We start from the raw sequence: 23,207 nt of genomic DNA on the forward strand, positions 1-23,207 counted from the left end.
GGGGGGGGGGGCGATATCAGTTACCACCACAGAAGCGCTTTTAATTGAAAGGACGAATGTCCAGTAACACTGCAGAAAAGCACCCTCAGCCATAAAACTTATATTATTATATATCTTATTATTAGACAGTATATCTTGACTTACATACCACTTTCACAACAGCTTCAGCTGTAACAAAGCGCAATCGGACATTTAACATTATCATTGTTATTATTAGATTTAAAAAAAAAATGTAATAATAAGTGCATCCGTATTTTCTCTTTTGGTGCAGGAGAAAGTTGCACGTCACCTGACTGCACGCAGCGAAAGAACTTTGGTAAGTGAAGAAGAGGAGAAGAAGAAAAAACATCTCCCCACCCCCACGGCAAAAAGGAGACCGCCCACCAGAGACAGTCAACCCGAGACCCCTTATAGATTTAAAAAGAGAGGCTGCATTCTCAGACTGACACTTATTCAACAGTGTTACCTTAAGCAGATTACTTTTTTTTTTTTTTGCGCTGCCTCGCAGGGTCAAAACAGGCGCTTTCGTGTCGCTGCTCCGACTGCTGCCGCTTCTCCTCCTCCTCCTCCTTCTTCTTCTTCTCCTCTTTTCTCCTCTCTTTCCACTTTGCCTTCTTCCTCCATCATGTTTGGGATGCTGAAAGATCACCTCCAGCCGGGCTTGTTCTGCTTCTTCGTGTGGTTCTGCCACCTCATGGAGCATCAGAAAGTTCAAGGTAAGCCATGCTCATCTTTTAGACACTTTTTTTTTCCCCTTCCCGCTCTCAAAGCACACACAGCTTCACGTGCGGTGCATCGGCAACTTTTTTTTTAAAAACATTTTTCATGAGGTAAAATAGTGCGTAAAACAGGTGCCATTTGCACGGGACAAGTTGACAAGTTTTCAGTTGTTTGGACTAAGTTGTGCCAAACCTGCGAGGGGTATTATTACTGAATCTCATTTTTTTTTTTTTTTTTTTAGATAAATATATTTTGGATTGAATGAAATCACCACGCCTGCGTCCCGTTATGTTCAATAAAATAATTTGATGCGCGTTCGGCGCGTCATAGCGCGCCGCTGCTGCTTATTGTGGCGCTTTAGTGCTGCATGTCTAGACGCTCCGCGGCTATGGGAATTAGGAGCACCCTCTTCCCCCCTCCTCCCCACCCCCCCTCCCGTGTGCTTATTTGGTGCTCGCATTGTCCGCGCTGTCACTCACGCACGGGAGCGAGTGCCGAAATAGCGTGAGGGAGGGTGTCCCGGGATTGCTTGCGCGCGCCCAAATGCCAACTTTTGATTTCCGATATCTATATTTTTTGGGGGGTGTTTGCAGCTGGTAACTGCTGGTTGCAGCAGGGCAAGAATGGCCGCTGCCAGGTGCTCTACATGCCCGGGATGAGCAGGGAGGAGTGCTGCAGGAGCGGGAGACTGGGCACGTCCTGGACCGAGGAGGACGTCCCCAACAGCACGCTGTTCAGGTGGATGATCTTCAACGGCGGAGCCCCCAATTGCATACCTTGCAAAGGTGGAGGTGCACTCATTTTCCCTTGGTTTTGCACATTATCAATCACGAGTCCTTTTCTCCTTTGAAGCCTGTCGTAATCGTTGGCCCGCGACTTGTAACGGACTTGATTTCGCTCCCCCCCCCCCCCCCACCCTACCCCCCGGCGGTCGTGCGATAACGTGGACTGCGGGCCGGGCAAGAGGTGCAAGATGAACAGGAGGAGTAAGCCGCGCTGCGTTTGCGCGCCAGACTGCTCCAACGTCACGTGGAAGGGACCCGTGTGCGGCTCGGACGGGAAGACCTACAAGGACGAGTGCGCGCTGCTCAAGGCCAAATGCAAAGCGCACCCCGACCTGGACGTGCAGTACCAGGGAAAATGCAAAAGTCAGTCACTTTCGCCTCTCTCTCTCTCTCTCTCTCTCTCTGCGTCTGTATTTCTGTGCATCTTTCCAGCTATCCCCATTTCCCGTGACAGTTTTCTCTCACACTTCCACTGTCTCTCTGTATATCACGACCCCTCTCGTCCATCTCTAATCTCTGTAGGGCGGAATCCTCACATTTCCAAAATCACAAATTTTCAGGAAACTAAAAAAAAAAAAATTATTAACCCATTCATGCAGCCTGTAACATGATAACATGATAAACTGTCCACTGTAGTAATAACTGTCCCTGAAAGGGTTAAACATTGTATCGTTCAAGTTTCCAAGCTATTGTTATGACTTCGGATGGGTTATTTTGTTTTAAGATCGCTTTAGTACATTTCTCGAATTATTCTCGAAATTTGCAAAAGAGTGCACTTCTCAAAACAAACGGTAGGAATAGCAAAACGTGGATTAGCCGCAAGAAGTCAGCCTCTTGCTCAGAATCCTTGGTTTATCTCTGAAAAGTTAGCATCTATCGATGAACATGTCAGTGCCATCAAAATATCAAGTCATTGTGGATGGCTAAAACGGTCAAATTGCTTAGTAATGTTGTCGATATGTCAGTGTCCTCCGAATGGAGGCAAGTTCTGATGTAAACTTTTGCAGTGGCGCATACACGACTCGAATGGGAACACACATCAGCCCCCTCCCCTTATCACACGCCTGGATGTCCCTATTAGCAACCTATTCAAAGAAATGAGAAACTGCTATTTGATGTCCTCAAAATGTACCAAAGCAACTGTGAAGAACTGCTATGGGAACTGCCCATATTGTCCAAAATCAAAAATTGGAACAGATTTGAACATCAGAGGATTCCGCCCGACAGCATCGATCGGCTTGTTATCCGATTGTGATGTAACACTCTTCCGTCGTGCAGAAACATGCCGAGACGTGCTGTGCCCGGGCAGCTCCACCTGCGTGGTGGACCAGACCAACAACGCCTATTGTGTGACGTGTAACCGGATCTGCCCCGAGGTGACGTCCCCTGAACAGTACCTGTGCGGCAACGACGGCATCGTGTACGCCAGCGCCTGCCACCTGAGGCGGGCCACCTGCCTGCTGGGCCGATCCATCGGGGTGGCCTATGAGGGCAAATGCATCAGTAAGTAACATACACAAACATGTGTGCGCACACACAAAGACACACACTCGCTTGACCCACACCTCCCCGAATGAGAGTGTTTATTGCTGCCAACATTCCATGTTGGATGTCGAGTGTTTGCTCAAGAAATGATGGACACTTGATTATTTCCTGATGTTGGCAACACTTCCCCTTATGGGGGAGTTGGGAGGAACAGCAAAGTGCAGTGCGGGGGGGATTGAAGTCAACCAAGTGCAAACTTTTCCTTACTGTGCTGAAGGATTTTTCTTTTAGATATCTGTACTTTATTTGAGGATATATTTTTACTTTTTACCATGAACCCCATTTAAAATACACAATATAGAGTGGCCATGAAAAAGCGTGTTTGTTATAGTTCTATCCCCGCTTTGAATGCAGTCTACCGAGATCTCAGGAACGCTTAAGGCAGTGGTTCTTGAACTTCATTAAACACCATCTAATAAAAATGACTGGTTTACCATAAAACACCGTCATGCATCCATCGTAAATACATCTGTTTCATTCCTCTGAAGAATATTTAACATTACAGTAAACCACTGAACATTAGAACAATAAAAAAACTGTAGTTAATAGCAAGCGGGGTACACCCTGAACTGGTTGCCAGCCAATCGCAAGGCACACATAGACATACACAGTCACACCTACGGACAATTTAGTGTTCACTTAACCTCCCTTGGATGTTTTTGGAATGTAAGAGCAAACCAAAATGCCCCGAGAAAACCCACGCAGGTATGGGGAGAGCATGCAAACTCCACACAGGAAGGTCGGACCAATGACCTCTGCCCCCACGAAATAATATATTTAAAATGTATTGCACATTAAAACAATTGTATTTGAATTAAAAAAATAAAGTCAAATCAAACTAAAAAGTAACTGTCATGAAAAATCCAAAAATTATTACAACTCTGGAACGGATTAATTTCACTTCCATTCATTTTAATGAGGAAGGATGATTTCAGATACAAGTGTTTTGAGTTCAAAGTGTAGTCACTGAGCAAATTCAATTTAAGACACCAGCGTGTATGTTTGTCGGTAAAAAAATACTATGAAAACTACTTCTGTGTATTTCTGAATCTGTAATTTTTTTTTTATTATTAAATCATTAATTCTACCAGGGTCTTTTTTTCTCACAAGTATCTGTACTTCGACTTAAGCACGTAATGTGACTACCCCTCCGATCACGAATGGGTTTGCATTCAAAAGAAGATCAAGCGTTAAAACAAATCAAATCCAAGCACAAAATGGCTCCCAAACAAGACATATCCCTCTTTCCCAAACAACTGTTCTCTGTATTCCCCCCCCAGAGGCCAAGTCATGCGAGGACATCCAGTGCGGCGGCGGCAAGAAATGTCTGTGGGACGCCCGCATGAGCCGAGGACGCTGCTCGCAGTGCGAAGGCACGTGTCCCGAGAGCCGGACGGACGAGGCGGTGTGCGCTAGCGACAACACCACCTACCCCAGCGAATGCGCAATGAAACAGGCCGCCTGCTCCGAGGGGGTGCTGCTGGAGGTCAAGCACTCGGGATCTTGCAACTGTAAGTAAATAGAAAAAGAAAGAACCCACCCCGTCCCCCTCCCCTGTCCAAGGCAAAAAGACAGTATTCCACATTGCTTAAACGACCCTCTTGCCCCTTCCCCTTTCCTTTCCCTGAATTCCCACCCCAGACACACCACCAAGCACAGCTTTCGCAAGGAGAACGGACTTGGAATGGAACGGACTTGCATGATGTTGTCTTTTTTTTTCTTTTTTTTTAACCCCCCCCCCTCCTCCCCGTGTACTTCTGCAAAGCATTATAACAGAGAGACTAATTCAGTATGAGTGAGGTGGGAGTTTGCAATGGTCATATGTAGATATCCACATGTATTTGATGAGTGCCGGAGTATATTTTTGCCTTAAATCTCATTCAGCCAAGCAACTAATGGAGTGGGTCGGCAGCGGGCATTTGGACTCCTCAATTTCACAAATACAGGCGATTTAGCTGGCCTCTGAATGTTCTGAACTCCTATTTCCATGTCAGTATTGTACCCGGTAGAGTAATGCTGCCCAGGGGAGGGCACACCATCCATCCATCCATCCATTTTTTTTTTCTATTAATGCTTGTCTTTCAGTAGGGTTGAGTTGGGGTCCACCCCAGCCAACTTTGGGGCGACAGGCGAGGTATACAGTGGACCTATTCATATATTTGCACAATTTCCCCCCCCCCCCCAATATTTTTGTAATTAAAAAAATGTTTTTGAGGTTTTTTTTTTTTGGGCAAACCCCGTTTTTGTGGAAAACACATATTGGAGGTTTATCCGCATTTTTGACTTAATTTTTGGGATCTTTAAAAAAAAAGAAAAAAAAGGAGAGAGAAATCCAATGCATTTCAAAGGGCGTCAATTATACGCAAATGTTCACTATTTTGATATTCGCCCGCTCCCTGTCCCTCTACTGTATCCCAAACATCTATGGACAATTTCAAAGTCTTCAACGAAGCTAACGTGCGGCCAATCGCAGGGCACATCTAGACAAACGGGCATTTTCACTCAAACTCAAACCTACAGTATAAATAATTCACAGTGTTCACTGAAACTAAAATGCATGTTTTTGGAATGTGGAATGACTTTGGCCGGACAAACATCAACCATTCATATCGTGCATACTATATTTTCATAACACAGGTTGTCTTAACAACCAATGAAGCGATGAATGGTTTATTATTATGGCCGTCCGTAGTTGCAAATTCCCCCAATGACCTTACTGGCGTATTTCTGTGCTTTTGTTTCCGTTTTTTGTATAAATATGTTTTATTTTGGTCGGCTGAAAATCAATCATTTCCAATGTCTCTTGTGAATATGCCGCCAACCCTTTTAACCGTATTCACATGATGGTGATTGTAACATTGGTGTCGTGACGGGTCAAGACGAACGGCAAATTTGAACCTTGATAATCGCGTGCAGACTACCTATCTATCTGGAGAGCAGACGGCGTTTGTCGGGAGGGAGGAGGACCGGGGGGAGGTGGTGCTGGAGGTTAAGCGGTGTTGAAATTGAGCAAGAGCCCTGAAGGAAGTATCGCATTTACATTCCATGTTGCTCCACTCAAAAGAATGTCTCATTGTTAGCTTCTCGTGCTATGACACCAGAGGGACCAACTTTACGATCACCTCATGGGCTGAATATTTCTCAATGTGATATTTGATGGAGGAAGTTCACCCACGCCCTCCTTTCATCGTTAAAAAAAAAAAACAAAAACAAACAAACAAACAAAAAAAAAACTTTATTGTCATTGCTGTTTTCCACTGAATGTGATATACCAACCCTCCTTTCATCGTTTAAAAAAAAACCAAACAAACAAACAGAAAAAAAACTTTGTCATTGCTGTTTTCCACTGAATGTGATATACCATGTTTGAATGTTTGGATTGACGAGGGATATCCTTTTTTTTTTGTTTTGTAATATATATATATACTGTCACCTTGCTTTGCTTTGATTTTTTTTTTCTAAAATGTAAAAAAAAAAAAAAAATGTAAAAAGGAAAGGAAATACCTCAGAGTTGTGTTGATGATGTTTTGAGCTGCTTGCCGAGGCCCGTGCCGTGACGCCTCCTGCGCTCACCAACAACAACAACAAGCTACATACATCGCAGAAAACCATCACTGTCACCTCCCATCCGTCCATCCACCCCCTTCCACCCCCCACCACCCATTTTGTAGACCCTACTGACTCGCTAGTGATTTGTGTTGTGGTCCGTATTCATACAACGGCTATATTCCTTCATATAGCCATCAGAGAAGAGCAGGAGGAGGAGGAGGACGAGGACGACTACAAGGCCTATGTGGGTTTATCTTCTATACTGGATGGATAGCCTCCCAAGCAACCCCCAATCCCAACAAAATGATCTCCCCCCACCCCCCCTCCGCCGCCCCACCCGTACCCCCTCGCTCCGCCAGCACTCCCCCCGCTCATGCCAGTCCCAAGGAACCATGTCCATACTGTACATGATGTGTATGCTTATTTATTTTTAAACAAAAAGGAAGTATACATATAGTCCAGTCTGCTAGATGTTTATTTATACTTTTTTCGTGTTTTCTTATTTATACATTTACAATGTCAAGGCTTACAATCTACCACTCATTTTCTCCTTTTTTTTTTTTTTGTTGTTGTTGTTGTTGTTGTGCTTTTTATTTTCCGTTCTTTTTTTTTTCTATTACCATGAAGAAATATATTTGTCCAAAGAGAAACAGTGTTATTTATTTGTCACGTTACCTTGTAAGTATGAGTCCTCGACAAATGCTGTAAATTGCATTCCGCTTTCATTCAGCTGTAAAATGAAAAAAAAAAAGAAAGAAAGAAAGAAAAAGAAAATCTGCTTGTTCCTGTCAAATCTCTATCACAGATGTTTATGTCACACCAACGTAAATGCATGTTTGGGCTGCGTGTTTATTTATTGGGAATATATCAACGTTTTTTTTTTTTTAATGTACAGATGTGTTTCTGGTTTGTTTACAGTTCATAATAATAATTGACCAAAGGGAGACTCTCAATGTTTTTTTTTAAACAACACAGCAGTAATTAAAACGGAAGCGAAAAAGAAAAAAAAAGCCATTTGATTTTTCTTTTCATGTTTTTCAGTTCACATTTAGGCCTTTAGATTCGTCAGCGTTCTATAATAGCATTTATATTATCGCATTAGAACAACAAGACAAAAAACAAAACAAACAAACAAAAAAAAAGAGGTATGTTTGGGATGATACTTGACGACTTTGGAAACAATGTGCCATTAACATTTGTGTGCTGTTGTCTTTCTCCTATGCCAATGTTGCTCTCGCAGAGCTCCGGTAGGATAAATGCATGTTTTACTGCAGTATTCAACACAATATCACACTTTGTCACTCTTGTTTGTTTTGTTTCTTTTTTTCCTTCGGATTTAATGTTGATTTTAAAGCATCAGCAAGAGAAATACAAAATTCTGTTATGAATATATAGTTTTGTATTTTTTATGTAAATGTCCTATGTACATACAAAAAAAGTTTGAGGATATTTGTACAGATATCAAGAGTAAAACAATAAAAGTTTTTTTTTTCCTTATACGTTTTCCTGACTCTGTTGTCTTGGGAAGAAGATTTGAATTTGCAAAATTAGATGGGAAGACTCCTATTATTTCAATATAGTAGTGTTTAAAAGGCCACCATTTGATTTGCTGTTTAGTGATATCACTCAGTAAAGCACATGCCAGCGCCATGGCCAAACTTTAAAAAAGAAAAACAATTTTTGTGGTAGTTTGTCCCAATATTTAGTCATTAGCATGCTACCTTCTATTTTATGAATGATTATGAGCTTGATTTGTATTGATGCCTTGGTGTCTCAAACGTTAAAAAACAAAAAAACAACAAAAAAAAACTTTGCATATTCATTTGTGGTGTGAAGTCACTGCCTGTAAGGCCTACTCTACTGGGCCGAAACACTATCGGAAGGAACTGACCTAGATTTAGAAGTTACTTGAAATTGTATCATTTATTTCCAGCAGACTATCATCTTCATTTCATAGCCATTCTCTTGGCTGCCCAATTACCAGTAGTGTCCGTTAAATTTTTTATTTATTATTATCATTTTTTTGTCTCATCAGAATACAACTTTACGTGCTGCCATGTCAATGTATTCTACCCAAGGCCTTGAGAATCAGGAGTGTTGGCCCATGATCCATACACAGGAGTAGCCAAGGCAGTTTTTTTTTTTTTTTAAACCAATCATATTTTAAATTGACCATACCTGGCATTGGGAAAGGGTTGGCTTGGCGTCAGCATTTTTCTGTCCTCTGATTGGTTAATCAGAGTTAAATAGTCTTGCGATTTGTCAAATGGTTGATAGGAGAGGCCAAATGTCGAACATTGTTAAAAAATCATTTTCAAGGTGGACTTTACGGGAAACTTGGACATTGTGAGGATAGCTCAGCCAACACTGCACCTGGCTGGCTTATTTCAACCTGGAAAATGATTTATTTGGCACTTCCGCAGCAGCATGTTTGAGTGCGGCAAGAAGCTAGTTCAGACTACACAAAACAGAATACAACGAATACTACACTACACAACAATAACTTTATCGTGTTTTTTTTTTTGTCACATGATAGTGGTGGTATTAAGGTGGTATTAAGAAGTAAATTAGGTGACTTAAGTGCCCACTGAGGGTCTGGGTCCGAAATGCACCACTGATATCGATGTGTTGGGACCTATATCCAGATTGTCACATTTTTTTTCCCCCCTTGTCTCATGCACTACCTTGCAATGAAGTTTCGTGGATATTGGGTTTGCTGTTTTTTTTGTACAATCATGCTAAACGTATCTGTGCTACTTTGTCAAAATGCCATGAAAGAGCTGCACAATATCAACAAAGCGTGTCAATGAATTGTCATGAGATCATGTTTTTGCCATCTTGTTATCTTGTGGGATCTATTTTTTCTGTAGAGGCCTTATTTTGCCTTTTTTTTTTTTTTTTGCCCCAATTACTGCCAATAGCAGACATTGCAGTTAGTATATTGGCAGTATATGTTCCCGGAACATATTGACACCTTACATGTACTCTTGAACAATAATGCTGACATTAGCATTGATTTACAATCCGGTTAAAAGTCATTCAGTACCGGCTAATTCTAGACGGCCTTTTTAAAAAAAAAAAAATTTTTTTTTACCTTAAGTCTTAAAAAATAAGTATCTGGGGTTGAACGTGTGGAGTGTGAAAAGACATATACAGTAGATATGTCTTTGGGAGTGAATGAGTTTAAAGTACAACTCAAAAAGAATGAAACTGTCTTTATATAATTGTAAATATTTTGGAGTACATATTTTTCAGGTACCTGAGCATCTGTAACAGGGTTGCAATCTTGTAAAAAAGTATACAAATTAAACAAATGCGTTCCTGTTTTTCCTCAATTTCTTTTAAAAGAAAATAAGTACATTTAAATATTTATATAAAAAGTTGCTTTTCTAGAAATCCGAGTCTGTACTTTAATTTTATTTTTTTGCTTTTACTTATGAACAGGAGCAATATTCGTACATATCCATTGAAGTGTACTTCTAATAAAAGGCGTAATCGACGTGATTTCAACGAAATCTTCTGGCTTGACGTGTTGCCTTACCGTCGAAACGACTGTTTGCATTCTGTGTTTTGACCCGCCGCAGCTGCCGTAGATGCTTGATGACAACAAACATGGCGGCCTCAATGTCACTTGTCGGACTGAGACGTCTTTCTGTGATCGACGCGGCTTCTAAAGTGTTCCTGAACCCCCTCAGGTAGACATTACACCACCCGTGTGGTCATTTGACACCCGTTTTAGTGTCGTTGGAGTGACTCTGAAAGATATGCTCCTTCTAATTGATGGAAAAATTAAACGTAGCACGCAGATCGTGTGGCTTGCTTGTCAATGGCTAATAGACCTCAAATGCCTTCATGTCCATCAAAAGAAACAGTTGTTAGAATGTGGAAGCCAAACGTGCGTATTGAACCATTAAACTGATTATATCAAGATTGTGAAAATCAATGTCCGAACAACACCCTTTAACACTTTCGGCTAGCCAGTTGACTAGCCAATGCTAGATGCAGTCAAACCTTACGCAGATTTGCTCAATTCAACATTTCTCTGCGGGGGATAAACGTGCGCTCATAAGTTCTTAAATGTTTGTGTCGTGACTGAAAAAATGTATCTCTAGAGATGGGTCGTGGAACCCAAATTGTTATCTAAGTAAGAGTATTGTTGCAAATAGAGCTACTAGGGGTACAGCGAGGGTGAACTGCACAATCTCGCTGAGGTAAACGCTATTCAGCCAGGCAGTATTTTCCTTGAACTAAAATTAGCTTTTCAGTTCGCTGGGGGGCAATTACAATTGTTAAAAATGTATATTAACTACAATGTCCCTTTTAAAAAATAACGGATTTCAACTATAATACTGTGGCTCAAGTAAAAGTAAAGATTCGCCGTCCTATAAATCAAATATTAAATAATACGTGCTCGTTGGAAAAAAATCATTTTTTAAAATCAGGAGATGGAAATGAGCAACTTAAACTGTTGCCCAACTTATATCACTTTAAAATAAATGAAGGCTACAGAAATGGTCTTAATTGAACTTTCTTTACACTCTTGAAAAAGATCAATAAACAATGTCTGATCACGTGATAAGTATTTGTTTGTCCACCATGTTGCAGTTTGAGACCACTCACTCATTGTAAGAAAACACTGTGTTGTCCTGAGAGAACATACAGTGTTATCGTCAAGATTTCTGGGTCGAGTTTCCCTTTAAATTGAAACATTGACATTTTGCTGCCACTTGGGTTAAATAAAAGATTAGAAATAAATAAATAAATAATTTTAGGCCATGTCTCCCAGCCCTTAAGGTTTCGACTGAAATTTTCTCACCTACTTGTGAAGTAAGTAGATGGAGATACATATTAGAGTATTATCAGTACCAAGTATGAGTATAGACGAACAAATATCGGCCTTGACACCGTTATTGCAATCGGTGTATTACTACAGATGGCTAAGCGGAGCGGCTTTGTAGTTGTCCAGAAGAATGACACTCTTGGAGGCACATTGCACATCGACAAAGAGCCTACACAGTCAGTCCTCGCCGGACGGTTGACCGCAGTTAACACGAAGCGCGTCCTGTCATTAGGATGAGAGCCATATGAGGCCAGAAATTCACTAGACAGAAGTAATCGGCGGCGGGGTGGGCATTCCCACCTTGGCGTTTCATTTTCCGAGATGGTTTGACTGGCATGATTGTCACTGTTGCGGCTTCTTGCGCAATTTCTGATGTGTTTTTCTCCGCGTGTAAAACGTATCTAATGGTTTTAGGTTTACAAGCACGTCCGCGCAGAGGCTGGCGGAGGGAGCTGGACGAGACTCGCAGCTTATCACAGTAGATGAGAAACTGGTAAGGAATTCCCTCCTCGTTACAATGTGACGCACAAGTTGATGTTTGTCTCATTCGCTGCTTTCCAACCACACAATGCTTTCATCAGAGGCCAGAACAATCACACTTTTGTGGAAGAATGTCTTACAAACCCTTCCTCGCCACCTGCCAAACTGACCCTGCAATCCGTCAAAACTGAAATCCTGGCAAGCACTGTAATTATGATACAGTGATTTGCGTTGATCGATGTGCTCAAGATAAAGTGACAGGAAAAATGACCCCCAAAAAATGTAAAAAGCATGAAACTTATATTTAAAGTCACTGTAATAATAGTCATTCCTTTCCAAGCAGCAATCTTCCATTCTGCCTACAAAAGTGACATTTGTTATTGTTATGATAATTTGCCGGTAATGAATACAGACGGCAAAATGAGCAATGGGCAATACCATCCAACCATTTTCTATAAAGTGGAGCACTTGTCCTCATGAAAGGTCACTGCGGAGCTTGGAGTCTGTCCCGGCTGACACCCTGGCCAGGGTCGCCAGTCAGTTGCAGGAAGAAAAGAGCCATTTAGCCCTCTGGACAATTTCTTGTCCACAGTCTGCAATGAATTTAATGTTCCGAGTTTTTGGAATGTGGGAAGAAGAAAACCAGGAGAAGAGCCACACAACCACAGGAACACACACAAATTCCTCACAAGGAGGCCCGAGCCAAGATTCGAACCCCAAACCTCATAACTGTTTCATTTGACCTTGACAGGCGACTTGGTTCCAACACTGTAAATGAATATGGAGCTAATGTAGGTTTTGTCCCGTGATCCAGTTTGGGCCTTGGCTTTGCTGAACTTGCAATTTTCACATTCCCAATCTCTCATATATTTTACCCATGAACTTGCTCATATTTTCCAGCTTAAATTAATCTTGTAAAAACACCCCACACAATGAGTCTTTAGGGGCTTTGTTCATACTTGTCATATGAAGTAGCACAGTTGCTTTTGAAATCCAATATGAGCGATGTGCAAAACAAAAGCAGCATCTCTCAATTACGGCGGAACCGCAAAAGCCACGAAAAAATGCAGCATAAAACCCGCACTAGCATGAAAGGATTTTTTTCTCTGAAAATTGTACTTTTTTGGGGGGGCGCAATAAGATGCTAACAAGAAGAAGCAAATGCACTGGCAGTTATTGAAGTGTGTGGATATTCTCTAGTGATTCTCTATGTGACAAGTATACTGTAAGAGCCCAATCACTTATTTCTGTCATGATAGATTAGCAATTAGCACGACTTCTCCGTCTTTCTCCCCGTTGCGTGATAACGACACAAATCAGACGTGTGGCTTTTTTGCGGCCATTTAGGCGACAATTCGTGACTTGTGACATGCGCTGTGTTGACGCCGGACGCAAAGTGAATTTGCGGTTCCGCATCATGTTTTGGGCCACGTCAGCTAGCTAGCCGTAGCTCGCAGGCAGCTGAGGCAGCACAAATTAGCGTGCAACAAGCATTCCTCAATACGAACGGCTGAAAGCAGGGAGGTTGGACTAAAATCTAATGTGGACACACTTTTTGTTTTCTGTAAAACAATGTGCTGTTTATTGTATCACATTCATTTATGAAAGGGGTACTGGCCGTGTCTTGACGGTCCAACACAGCGCTTCATGCTAATGTTGGATGCTATTTTTAATTTTTTTCCGAAATACCCGACAAAATCAGTGTTATTTATGGCTGTAACAAGTCAGAAAAATACAAATCAGAATAAGCACAATTAGTTTGGGAAAGTTTATTAAAAAATAAATAAAAAAAACCTTAATTGCTTGACAGCAGTATTTCTCTATGTGGTGGTTACGTCATAAATCACGAATCAACGGCGCCGTACTGCACATGTGATTCATCATCACTCAAGTTGTTTGTTCACTGCCAAGTACAGTGACTTGAATAAGTAGCAGTACGCATGTTTAATCATGCGTTCGTGTCAAGAATGTGTTTACTGAGTATGGGATGGTTATTTTGAGCTCAAACTGTAGAAAACCACAACACCCCACCCCAACAACAACAAATAAAAAACCACTGAAAAGATTGAGGTCACTTTGTGATACGGCATCAACCGATGAGTCCTCATAATTGAAGCTGAATCTTTTGTTGTTTTTCCCTTTGACTTGTAACAGTTACATTACAAACATCAACACCACTCACAGCGGCATTATCCCTTTTGTCATTAAAGTTAATCCTGAGTATTTTAAAGGGGAAGTCAACATGAATTTTTTCTTCACGGCAATGTTGTACAAACACAGCATTCTGATTAATATTGCATCTGTGGAATATGAGAGAAGCAGCAAAATCGCCCCCATTTTTATACATCTCAGGTGGCGGCCATTTTGCCACGTTCTGTCGACTGAAAATGACAAAACAGTTGCTCATGCTTAGGTGACAACCAATCACAGTGCACTTGTTTTCTCAGTTTGCTCATGCGACATTCGGAGCTGTGATTCCCAAAGGGAAAAAAAAAGGGTCAGTTTCTGTTGTATTACGGTTATTTTATGTTCAATGTTCAGTACAGCGCTTTTTTTAAAGCCAGAGCTGGAAGCGTTTTATAGATGAAGATGTATTGTATTGTAAATTGGTTTTCAACAAATCTCTGAGATGGACCATTTGTCCTCAAGCAGATTGTGCTGGTCTGAGTGGTGCGACTGTTAAAGCCATTAAAAGAAAACTGAGATAAAAGATAATAAATAGGGAGTTTGCTAAGAACGAGGGAGTCTGTTGGGGGGCTTGTTTTTGGGGTTTGCTGAGTCGGGGGTGGGATGGGGTGGCGGGGTTCGGTGCTGTGTGTGGGCAGCGTCAGTGTGCTTTTGTTCCTCACCAAAAGCTGACCATACTGGCAGACAAACCTTTGGCTGGGTGGAGTGTCTGTCTCTGTCCTCTCAGTGGGGGCTACTGAGAGGAACAGCGGAGTGGAGAAGAAAAAAAAAAAAAGAGGGCCTCAAAAAAATGAGGAGGGGGTGCTGGTGGTGAAAGAAAAGAAGCTTGGAAAAAGTTTGTGAGACACCCTGAGACTCGCGAAAAAAAGACAGTGGCCACTTTAGTGCTGTCGGCCACAGAGGTCCCTTTGTGGGCCGCCGTCGCCCGCGACGGCGGGAAGAACTCCAACACTTGCTCAGACAGGCCCAAAAAGAGAGGCCCTCAGCTGTTTGCAGGACAGTCGGTGCTTCCGCCGTCTCACATGGGAGAGGCTAATGGGAGCGCTCTCCCTTTTGGGCATTCCGACTATGTCAGCACGCTAGTCATTCATCCGGACGTCAATATGTGCAAATTGCTCTCTGGTTCGACCAATCAAACAAAGGTCTCGGTCCGCCGAGAGGTTATGTCGAGTTTGCACGCGGTCTCCCTCTCGAGCAGCCCGAGGAGAAAAAAGTGCTGTGTCGTGGTTGCCAACCTTTGTGAATAACCTCATTTCGATGAGCCTGCATATTGGCCCCCGGCGAAATGATCTTTTGATACAGCGCCATCAAGTCTTTGGGGTGACATTCAGTATCTTGCCCCATCGATCCCGTCTGTCCCAAACAAAGCGCTGCTTACAGGAACTTGCATCTGCAGTTTGTGCAATGCTCATCTCCATTACAGAAGGATTGGGAGGTTCGGGGGGCCGGGGGTCGAGTCTCCTGGAGCTCAGGATTTTGCGAGAGTTTAGAAAGAATACTCAGATGGGGGGAAAAAAACAATTACTTCTTGGATGCTGTGTGGCTAGGAAGCTTATGTTGTTACAGTCTTGAGAAAACAGAGCAAAGTTGTGGTCTTCCATCTGAAGCGTTCAAATTGCGGGGACTTGTCTTTTTAAGTTCTTGTTCTGAAACGGATTCGTACAATTCTGCCCCCTTCAGTTCGAGAGTGTCAATTTCCCCTCCCCATCTTCATCTGTTTCTCATTGGCAGTTCAGACCGTCTTGTCACTCGTCAATGAAAGACATGTGTCCGTACACACATCAATGACATTCTTCGTGTTGCAGAAACGAACTATACCATGAGATTGATTGGGACGGCAACAATTCAGAAATTATATCATATCGTGTACGTTTTGCAATGAGCTAAAAAAAACGATTCTTTCCTCCGGGCCATTCAAACAAAGTCAAATTGTTTTCTCGATGTCATTTCACTCATTCACTCCCAAAGACGTTTTTAAACGTCTTTTTATACTTGGTCTCGAATTAGCTGCTACTGAATGAGTTAAGTGAAAATCCTTTCAGTTGAGGTCAAGGAACTTGAGAATGGCAATAACTGCCCTTCGCGGTGAGTCTTTTCCGCAAAATGTTTAACGGTTTGACATGTCTCTGAGCATAGTGTCGAAAAAAAAACAACATAAAAACGCCTCAATTGATACCCTGCCAAAAGGAAGGGAGGGAGGGGGGAAAAAAAAAAGCCCTGCGTGATGGAGCGGCGGTGCCCAGAGCTGTTCCCTAGACTGCCCATGCCGACCTGCTTTTGTTTGTAATTACTGTTTGATTAAGCATGCTGGGCAGCTCCCAGCGTCCGGCTGGCAGGCCACTGATACACAGCTTTACACGGAATGTCTGCGACCTCCCCTCACTCGTGGCCCAGACTTCCCGCTTTGCTTTCTCGCCTTTTGGCAGAGATCATTGACACCGCTCGTCTCGCAAAGTGCGTCAAATTGAAGCGCTAATCCACCGCCGATATGTCTGAGTAGCGCTGTTGAAGTTAGCCGCGGCGCAAGCGAGCTCACTCTCCCCACATAAAGACAACGCCGTCATCTTAAAGTGCTTGTGAAGCCTTGTTATAGAGTTCTCGAAAGGCACTTGGGTTTTTACAAGAGAGTGGAGACAGGTCAGAAGTGGTGAGCCGGGGCGAAGACGTGTGCCGAAGCACGAAACTAGCTGGTCTGTTTACCGCGTAGCACGGAGAGGCTTCTTCATTGGGGAAATATTTACTTTCTTCCAACATTTACAGGAAAGTCTTTACCGGGTATCGAACATCCCGTCCGAGCAAAAGAGTTGCGGTTCAAAGTTTTGGAGGGGTTCGGTAACCACAAATGTTCCTGCTTCCCTTTTAGTCGCGTGGCAATAGCGCCAATGTAGCTAGCAGTTGTTTTAGATGTCGCCCCGCTCCCAACGTACCTGATTCAAATAATCGGGAGCAGGATCAGGCTACTTCTGCTGATGATTTGAATCAGGTGAGTTAGAGTAGGCAGAGGCAATTAAAATAAGCAGGACAGCGGCCCTCGAGAACCGGAGACGCCTGGTCTAACTGAACCGATCTGATTGTGAGAAAGCAAACCGCATCTTTCTTGGCGCCAAGTCTGTGCCGTCTTGTTATGAAATCCATTGACAGCTCCAAGATGCGTCCAATTATCATCGTCCTAATTGTGTCACAACCAATCACGCTCTTTGCTTAGTTCGTATGGTGTCGGGAAGGTTTTGGACGGCGCCGTTCTTACTTCTGCCAACGGCTATGCTCTCGTTGGTGCGAGCGAGGCTGTCGGCGGCTTCTCAAAAACGACCCGCCTTGATCCAAAAGATGGAGCGGCGCGGCGGTTTATGTAACCTGATTGTTCTGAATTAGGCGCACCTTCGTCATCTACTCGGACCCGATGCGGGACCTGTATGAAACATTCTGCCTTTACAAAGACGGAAGTGCAAACTCCAAATAGAAAGGCCTTCGGTCGGGATGACGACTTATCAACTCATTCTTGTGTTGCTCAAGAGCATCTCAACTCCAACACCTTTGTACATATCCATTCAAAAAATACGATTTTATTTCTTGTCCACTGAAGAGGCAGAGTCACGATAAAACTCGCTCACAGGCGGGCTATATTTAGCCCATCCAGTTTTAATTCTGCAGTAACAGGGGTGTATAATTCTCCAAGCCTGCCCAGCCTCAGACACCGAGCACGTTTGGGACACCAGACCCAGCCCCAGCCCCTGCCCCACCCTCCCATCCCCTCGCTCCTACCCCAGACAAGTGAAGTGTGTTTTGTCTGGTCGCCCTCTCGAAAAGCACGTGAAAAAAAAAAATGTCAGCTGCGTCTGCGGATGTGGGATGTCTTTGAAGGGCGTCAGACAAGTGGCTTTATTATGCATCATCCGCTAAATAGTACTTCATTCATCGACACTCTCTTCCCTCAAAACGAAGCCTCTTAAGAGGAGTCCTCAGCCCTTGTCGGCGTTGACCAGTTTTATAGAAAGTTAACAAAGTGTCGTTTCGGCAGAGCCAATAAAAAGCTCGCATGCTTCTTCTTTTACCTCATAACCACAGATTAGACCAGGGGTCGGCAACCCAAAATGTTGAAAGAGCCATATAGGACCCCCCCCAAAAAAACAAACAAAAAAAAAAAAATCTGGAGCCACAAAATGAATAAATAAATAAATAAAGGCCTTATAACGAAGGATATAAGAATAATGTTTGTGTCACGTTTTCAAACCTACAGAAACCATATTAAAACAAAAAAATATATTTTTGAACATTTTTGAAAAAGCTTCGGGGAGCCACTAGGACGGCGCTAAAGAGCCGCATGCGGCTCTGGAGCCGTGGGTTGCCGACCCCAGGGTTAGACCCTCTTATGGATACAATCGAATTGTGTGATTTTTAACCCTTTCGGGGACAGCGATTACTACAGTGGACAACTTATCGTGTTATCAGGTTACAGGGTGCACGAAAGGGTTAACGTGAAATCCCAACTTTTTTTTTTTTTAAATCTCTCTTCTGGCTACTTGTTGTCAATGTACCATAAAACAAATTGGACAGACTGGATGAAAGAGTAATGTATCACTGTTAGATTTGTTGGAAGACTCCAGACTACAGACAGACAGGCAGGATTAATGAGTGACAAATTCTAATAGCCGGTTCCATTTCGGATCGCGTTTCAGGTATTTAGCCTCATGAAGCTGTCATTCCAAACGCGTTTTGTTTGGGCCTTCACGTGCTCTAATAATGCGTCAGCAGCGGCTTTTTATTAGTTGCCGTCCAATGTTGGCAAATCATTTGATCTGGATCTGCGCTATTTTCGCAAAAGATTGATGTCATTTTGTAATGTTGGCAAAAACTCACAACATCTGTCCGAAAGAACACTTGAAGCGAGGTCGGGATGGGATGCTACACAGCAGACATGAGACCCACAAAGGACTCGGTCCATCCGGCCTTTTCCATCTTGATGGTATGCGTAACGTGAGATCCAAGATGACCCTCGCGCCAGCTGCTTCTTGACCGCTGCCATACATGAGGCAAGCAACCTGAGATTTGTTTCGACGTCCAATCGGTAATTGGCACACTTTTTTTTTTTTTTGCACTTCAAAGATGGGGCGAAGGTGGGAACCGGCGGAGGTTGTTGAGTGAGGGTCTCGGTCTGGGTGCTGCCGGGACACCGTGGTGGGGGGTTCGAGGGGGGGTTAAGGGTGATGTGTTTGTGCTTTCAACACATGCTGACTCAACATGATTCAGCTCCATTGACCACCCCCGACCTCCCTGGGCTGCCGAGCTGCAGCTTTGTCGTGCGGATGTTTGCGCTACCATAGCCCAAGCGTACGACCGACGTGTCGTAGCTGTCATGGCAACGGAGACATTTTGTCAAATCACCAGGATCCATCGGTCTGACGTTCAGTCCATTACCTCATGTAGTCGGTGTGAAAATGAAAACCGAAGCGTCGTCACATTCATCCATCCATTTTCTGATCCGCTTATCCTCACAAGGGTCGTGGGGGGGCGGGTGGGTGCTGGAGCCTATGCCAGCTGTCTTTGGGCAGTAGGCGGGGTCACCCTGAACTAATTGCCATCAAATCGCAGGGCACACACAGACGAACAACCATCCGTGCTCACACTCACACCTAGAGATAATTTCGAGTGTCCAATCAGCCTGCCGTGCATGTTTTTGGAATGCTGGAGGAAACCGGAGTACCCGGAGAAAACCCACGCAGGCCCAAGGAGACCATGCAAACTCCACACAGGGAGGCCGGAGCTGGAATTGATCATTTTAGTCAAGAATAAAGATCGTTGGAAAACTTACAAAGAGTCAATTAGAGTGACCTCAATGGACCAGTTGGTTTGGATGCTAAAGCTAACTGTTAAAGACAAATTGAATGATGAACCCCCCCCCCCCAAAAAAACATGACCTGTCAACGGACAGGCTGTGTACAGCATTTCCAAGCGCAGAAGAAAAAGCAAAACGCATTCGCACACGCTTGCTCTCTGATCCGAAGTCGACTACACTAAGTTTGTGCACATCCACCTCCTGGCTCGGTTGCACGCAGATGATTTTCCAATAATTGAGCCGTCAAGGAGCAACACAAACAGATGTGAGTTTTCTTTTTATGGTTTGTTTTAGGACTAAAATAATCCTCTTCTCTTCAATAGCCGCGAGGGGAGTATCAAGTGTTCGCCCCGAGGAAAGCGGGGCTAAGCGAACGAACAGTAACGGCGCAGAGGACGCGCCGCTCCCAGCTCTTGGCGATGTTCCGCCAAAAAACTCCGTGAGGTCTTTCGGTATTAGCTGCTAGGCCTTATCCACCCCCCCACCCCACCCCACCCCCACGCGTTTTCTGCCGTCATCCAACTTGGCCGCCCGCGATCTCAGATGAATTGCCGAGCGCGTTTTCTTGGATGTCGTTCATCAGAAATATTTTTGAGGCACTTTTCTTTCCATTTACGTTTAGCCACAAAAATCCTGAAAATGTCCCCTACTTATTATTATTTTTTTTAAAAGTAGATCTGCAAATGAAATCAGCAAGAATGTCGAGAGCAGATATCACCGAGGAGGCAAAAGTGGGTTTGAATTTCCACCGTCCAAAGTGTGGGAAACGCACGGCAGGAAACGTGAACAATTTTGTGTAAATCATTCAAACAAAATGGACACCGCGTTGGCACGGAAGACAGTTTGTGTCCGTCACACATACACAGCCCCGTCCGTGCTTTCGGTAAGCTTCCTTCGCTGTGGCCTTTGATAGGTTTTTTTTGGAAACGACTCTAAAGTCGGACATTCATGGTCATTAATGGCAGATTGAACGTAACCAATCAGGATTAAAGGAGGTGGAGGTCATCCAAGTGCAAAATAACAAAATGCTCCAGTGGACAGGAAGTCAGTCTTGACTTTGAAATGCCGAAATAGGGCCAAACATCTTTGATTTCATGGATGCTTGGAGCATGGGTGGGGCTTGTTGATTATTTTTGCTTCAACCTGGAGTTCGAAAACACATTGTCAAAGCGCCAATACAAATACCTACGCAGCCCAAATTGCGCGGCGTCGATGCCACCGGCCCCCAGCAGGTCCCTCCTTTCAGCATTTTGGGGTGGGGGGGTGTACCGGCTTTCAGCATTGTGGCGGTCCCCGTCGGCCCCACCGCGACAACCCCCCCATGCTCTTTATTTGGCACGCAGCCCGGAGGTGTCACAAATACCGACACGCTTTCACGTGACGGAGACTTGAGCGCCGGCGCCTCCCCCCCTCCGCTCTTAAGCTCCGCATTCTGTCTGCCCGGCCAGGTATTGTCGGGCCCCGTGAAGGCCCTGTGAATAGTGTCAAACTTGATAGTTCTCATTTTGCTTCCTGTACGTGGCAGAAGGAAAAAAAAAAAAAAAGTGCCCACCGTGCGTGTTTTTCCCCTTTTTTGTAAAGGCTGCCGCCTAGTCCTCCTGGGAACACAGCGCATTCCAGCCACAATCGTTCCCTTTGTGAATCCCGGTATTGTGGCCCGCAGTCTGCCGAGGTCGACAACCTCGTGAGTGCTCGGTCTCATGCGTGCGAGGCATGGTCCCGAGTCTAGACTGCTACTTGTGCTTACAGTGGGACCCATAATGAGCTCCGAGTGTTTCCAGTGCCTTTGTTTTGACACATCCTACCGCCCTTCCATCAAGGACCTTCTTTTTTGGAGTGAGATGTGATTCAAGCACCGTCTCCATCCGGATGAAATCGCTCACCGTACCGCTTCGCTTTACGTCCGGATGGTGAAATCGGTGTATCAAGTGTTGGCGCTAATGCCGCTGTTCATGACGTGTCGTTCTGCCGGTGTGGCCGTCAAGAAAAAGGCATTCATACTCGTCTGTGTCTGATCATTTTTCTGGTGCCAATGCAGAGAATCAAACATTCACACTCATGATGACATGTGCCCCCCCCATCAGTCTGTGCGGCTTGGTACCAATTGGCCGGGCTGCAGATTGATGGTGGGGACCACTGGATTAAATAACCATCCTCGTCAATGAAGAGCCACGCGCATGACTGCAGCTTCCTGGGGAGTTTTGACCGTCTCCGTGTCTGCTCGTGAGTCTGTGTTATGCTGCCCCCAAGTGGCCATGGCACACACATCAAAAAGAGCAGCACAATGTCCATTGAACTGGAGACAGAAATGTTTCACCCCCTTGAAAAAAATGTGAATGCAAAGAATGAAACGCTCAGTTCAAGTTTTTAACGTCTTATTGTGCCAATGCGAAGAGACGAGAACGCACGCTGAATGCCCTCATTTGAAAATTGAGCTTCCGTGCAAATGTCGTTGCCCGCGAAGAAATGTTACATTTCCGCGAATGCTCTTGTGTGTGCCGGGAAATTTTTGTTACTGACGTCGTTTTTCTTCAGCGCTGCTGGTCTTTTGTTTTTTTTGGAAAATCGTGCAGTGAGATTCCCGAGAACAGATCCTTCACAGAAATCATTTTTCTTTCTTATCACAAGTGAGACAAGCATTTACGCAAATGCTGGAAAGTGGCTCCTAAAACTAGCCGATGTGAATGCTGACAATCAAGTCATTTTTTTATTTTTTTCCTCTTGGATCCTTCTGGTATCCTTCTGGTATTGCTAATTAAATCCGCCCCACAGCAACATTTCCAAGCATGTTTGGTTTTCTTCAGTAACTTCCTACTTGCTTCAAAAAAAAAAAAAAAAAAAAAAACAACAACATCGGCGCCTTAATTTAGTTGCACTTTCACACCGTCTTGGGTGTTCTTGTGTCATCAGCCGTGCGCTGCGCTCCCTACGGGTGAAGAGAACATGTTTTTGTCTTCTGGGCGACACGCAGGAATTGTTAAGGTTAAGTAGACGGGGCAGACGGAAATAATTACCAAGCACTTGTGAATTCTTCTCCCTCTTTTGTCCCTCTTTTTTTCCCTCTTGGCGTTGCTTTCAACGCGCAGATCTTGTTTATGATTACATCGAGCCGCAGCACGGCCGCTCGGATCGTTTTTGTCGCCGAGCGGTTGGACATGTCATTTGTGCAAAGCTTCAATACCGTTGGAAGCTCTTTTGCCGCAGCATAGACGGGCTTTTGTGTGCGGGGTTCATGCAAAGCGACCCCCCCACCCCCCACCCCCCGCCC

At 44.1% G+C, this 23,207-nt stretch overlaps 2 protein-coding genes across 4 annotated transcripts in view; both read left to right on the plus strand.

Moving 5' to 3' along the window:
• The first annotated feature begins 404 nt into the window (after window positions 1-404).
• Window positions 405-8,091, plus strand: fsta (follistatin a). Of its 3 annotated transcripts, none has more exons than XM_019888249.1 (6): window positions 405-716; window positions 1,314-1,511; window positions 1,650-1,868; window positions 2,784-3,008; window positions 4,331-4,561; window positions 6,791-8,091. In XM_019888249.1, exons 1-6 carry the CDS (start codon window positions 626-628, stop codon window positions 6,871-6,873), a joined length of 1,047 nt encoding a protein of 348 aa, XP_019743808.1. In that variant the 5' UTR covers window positions 405-625; the 3' UTR covers window positions 6,874-8,091. The 3 variants fall into 3 exon arrangements, with proteins under 3 accessions (XP_019743808.1, XP_019743818.1, XP_019743827.1); XM_019888259.1 differs by having other exon boundaries at window positions 406-716; window positions 1,314-1,505; XM_019888268.1 differs by lacking the exon at window positions 6,791-8,091 and adding an exon at window positions 4,692-6,276 and having other exon boundaries at window positions 406-716.
• Window positions 8,092-10,166: 2,075 nt separating this feature from the next.
• The window catches only part of ndufs4 (NADH:ubiquinone oxidoreductase subunit S4), a 16,737-nt gene continuing 3,696 nt past the window's right edge, over window positions 10,167-23,207 (plus strand). Inside the window, exons 1-2 of the mRNA XM_019888280.1 lie at window positions 10,167-10,294; window positions 11,854-11,932. Coding sequence (XP_019743839.1) covers window positions 10,200-10,294; window positions 11,854-11,932 — 174 coding nt within the window. The 5' untranslated portion in view covers window positions 10,167-10,199. The remainder of the gene's footprint in view (window positions 10,295-11,853; window positions 11,933-23,207) is intronic.

Source organism: Hippocampus comes, unplaced genomic scaffold (genome assembly GCF_001891065.2).
Source record: "Hippocampus comes isolate QL1 unplaced genomic scaffold, H_comes_QL1_v1.1 scaffold155, whole genome shotgun sequence".
NCBI classification, from domain to species: domain Eukaryota; kingdom Metazoa; phylum Chordata; class Actinopteri; order Syngnathiformes; family Syngnathidae; genus Hippocampus; species Hippocampus comes.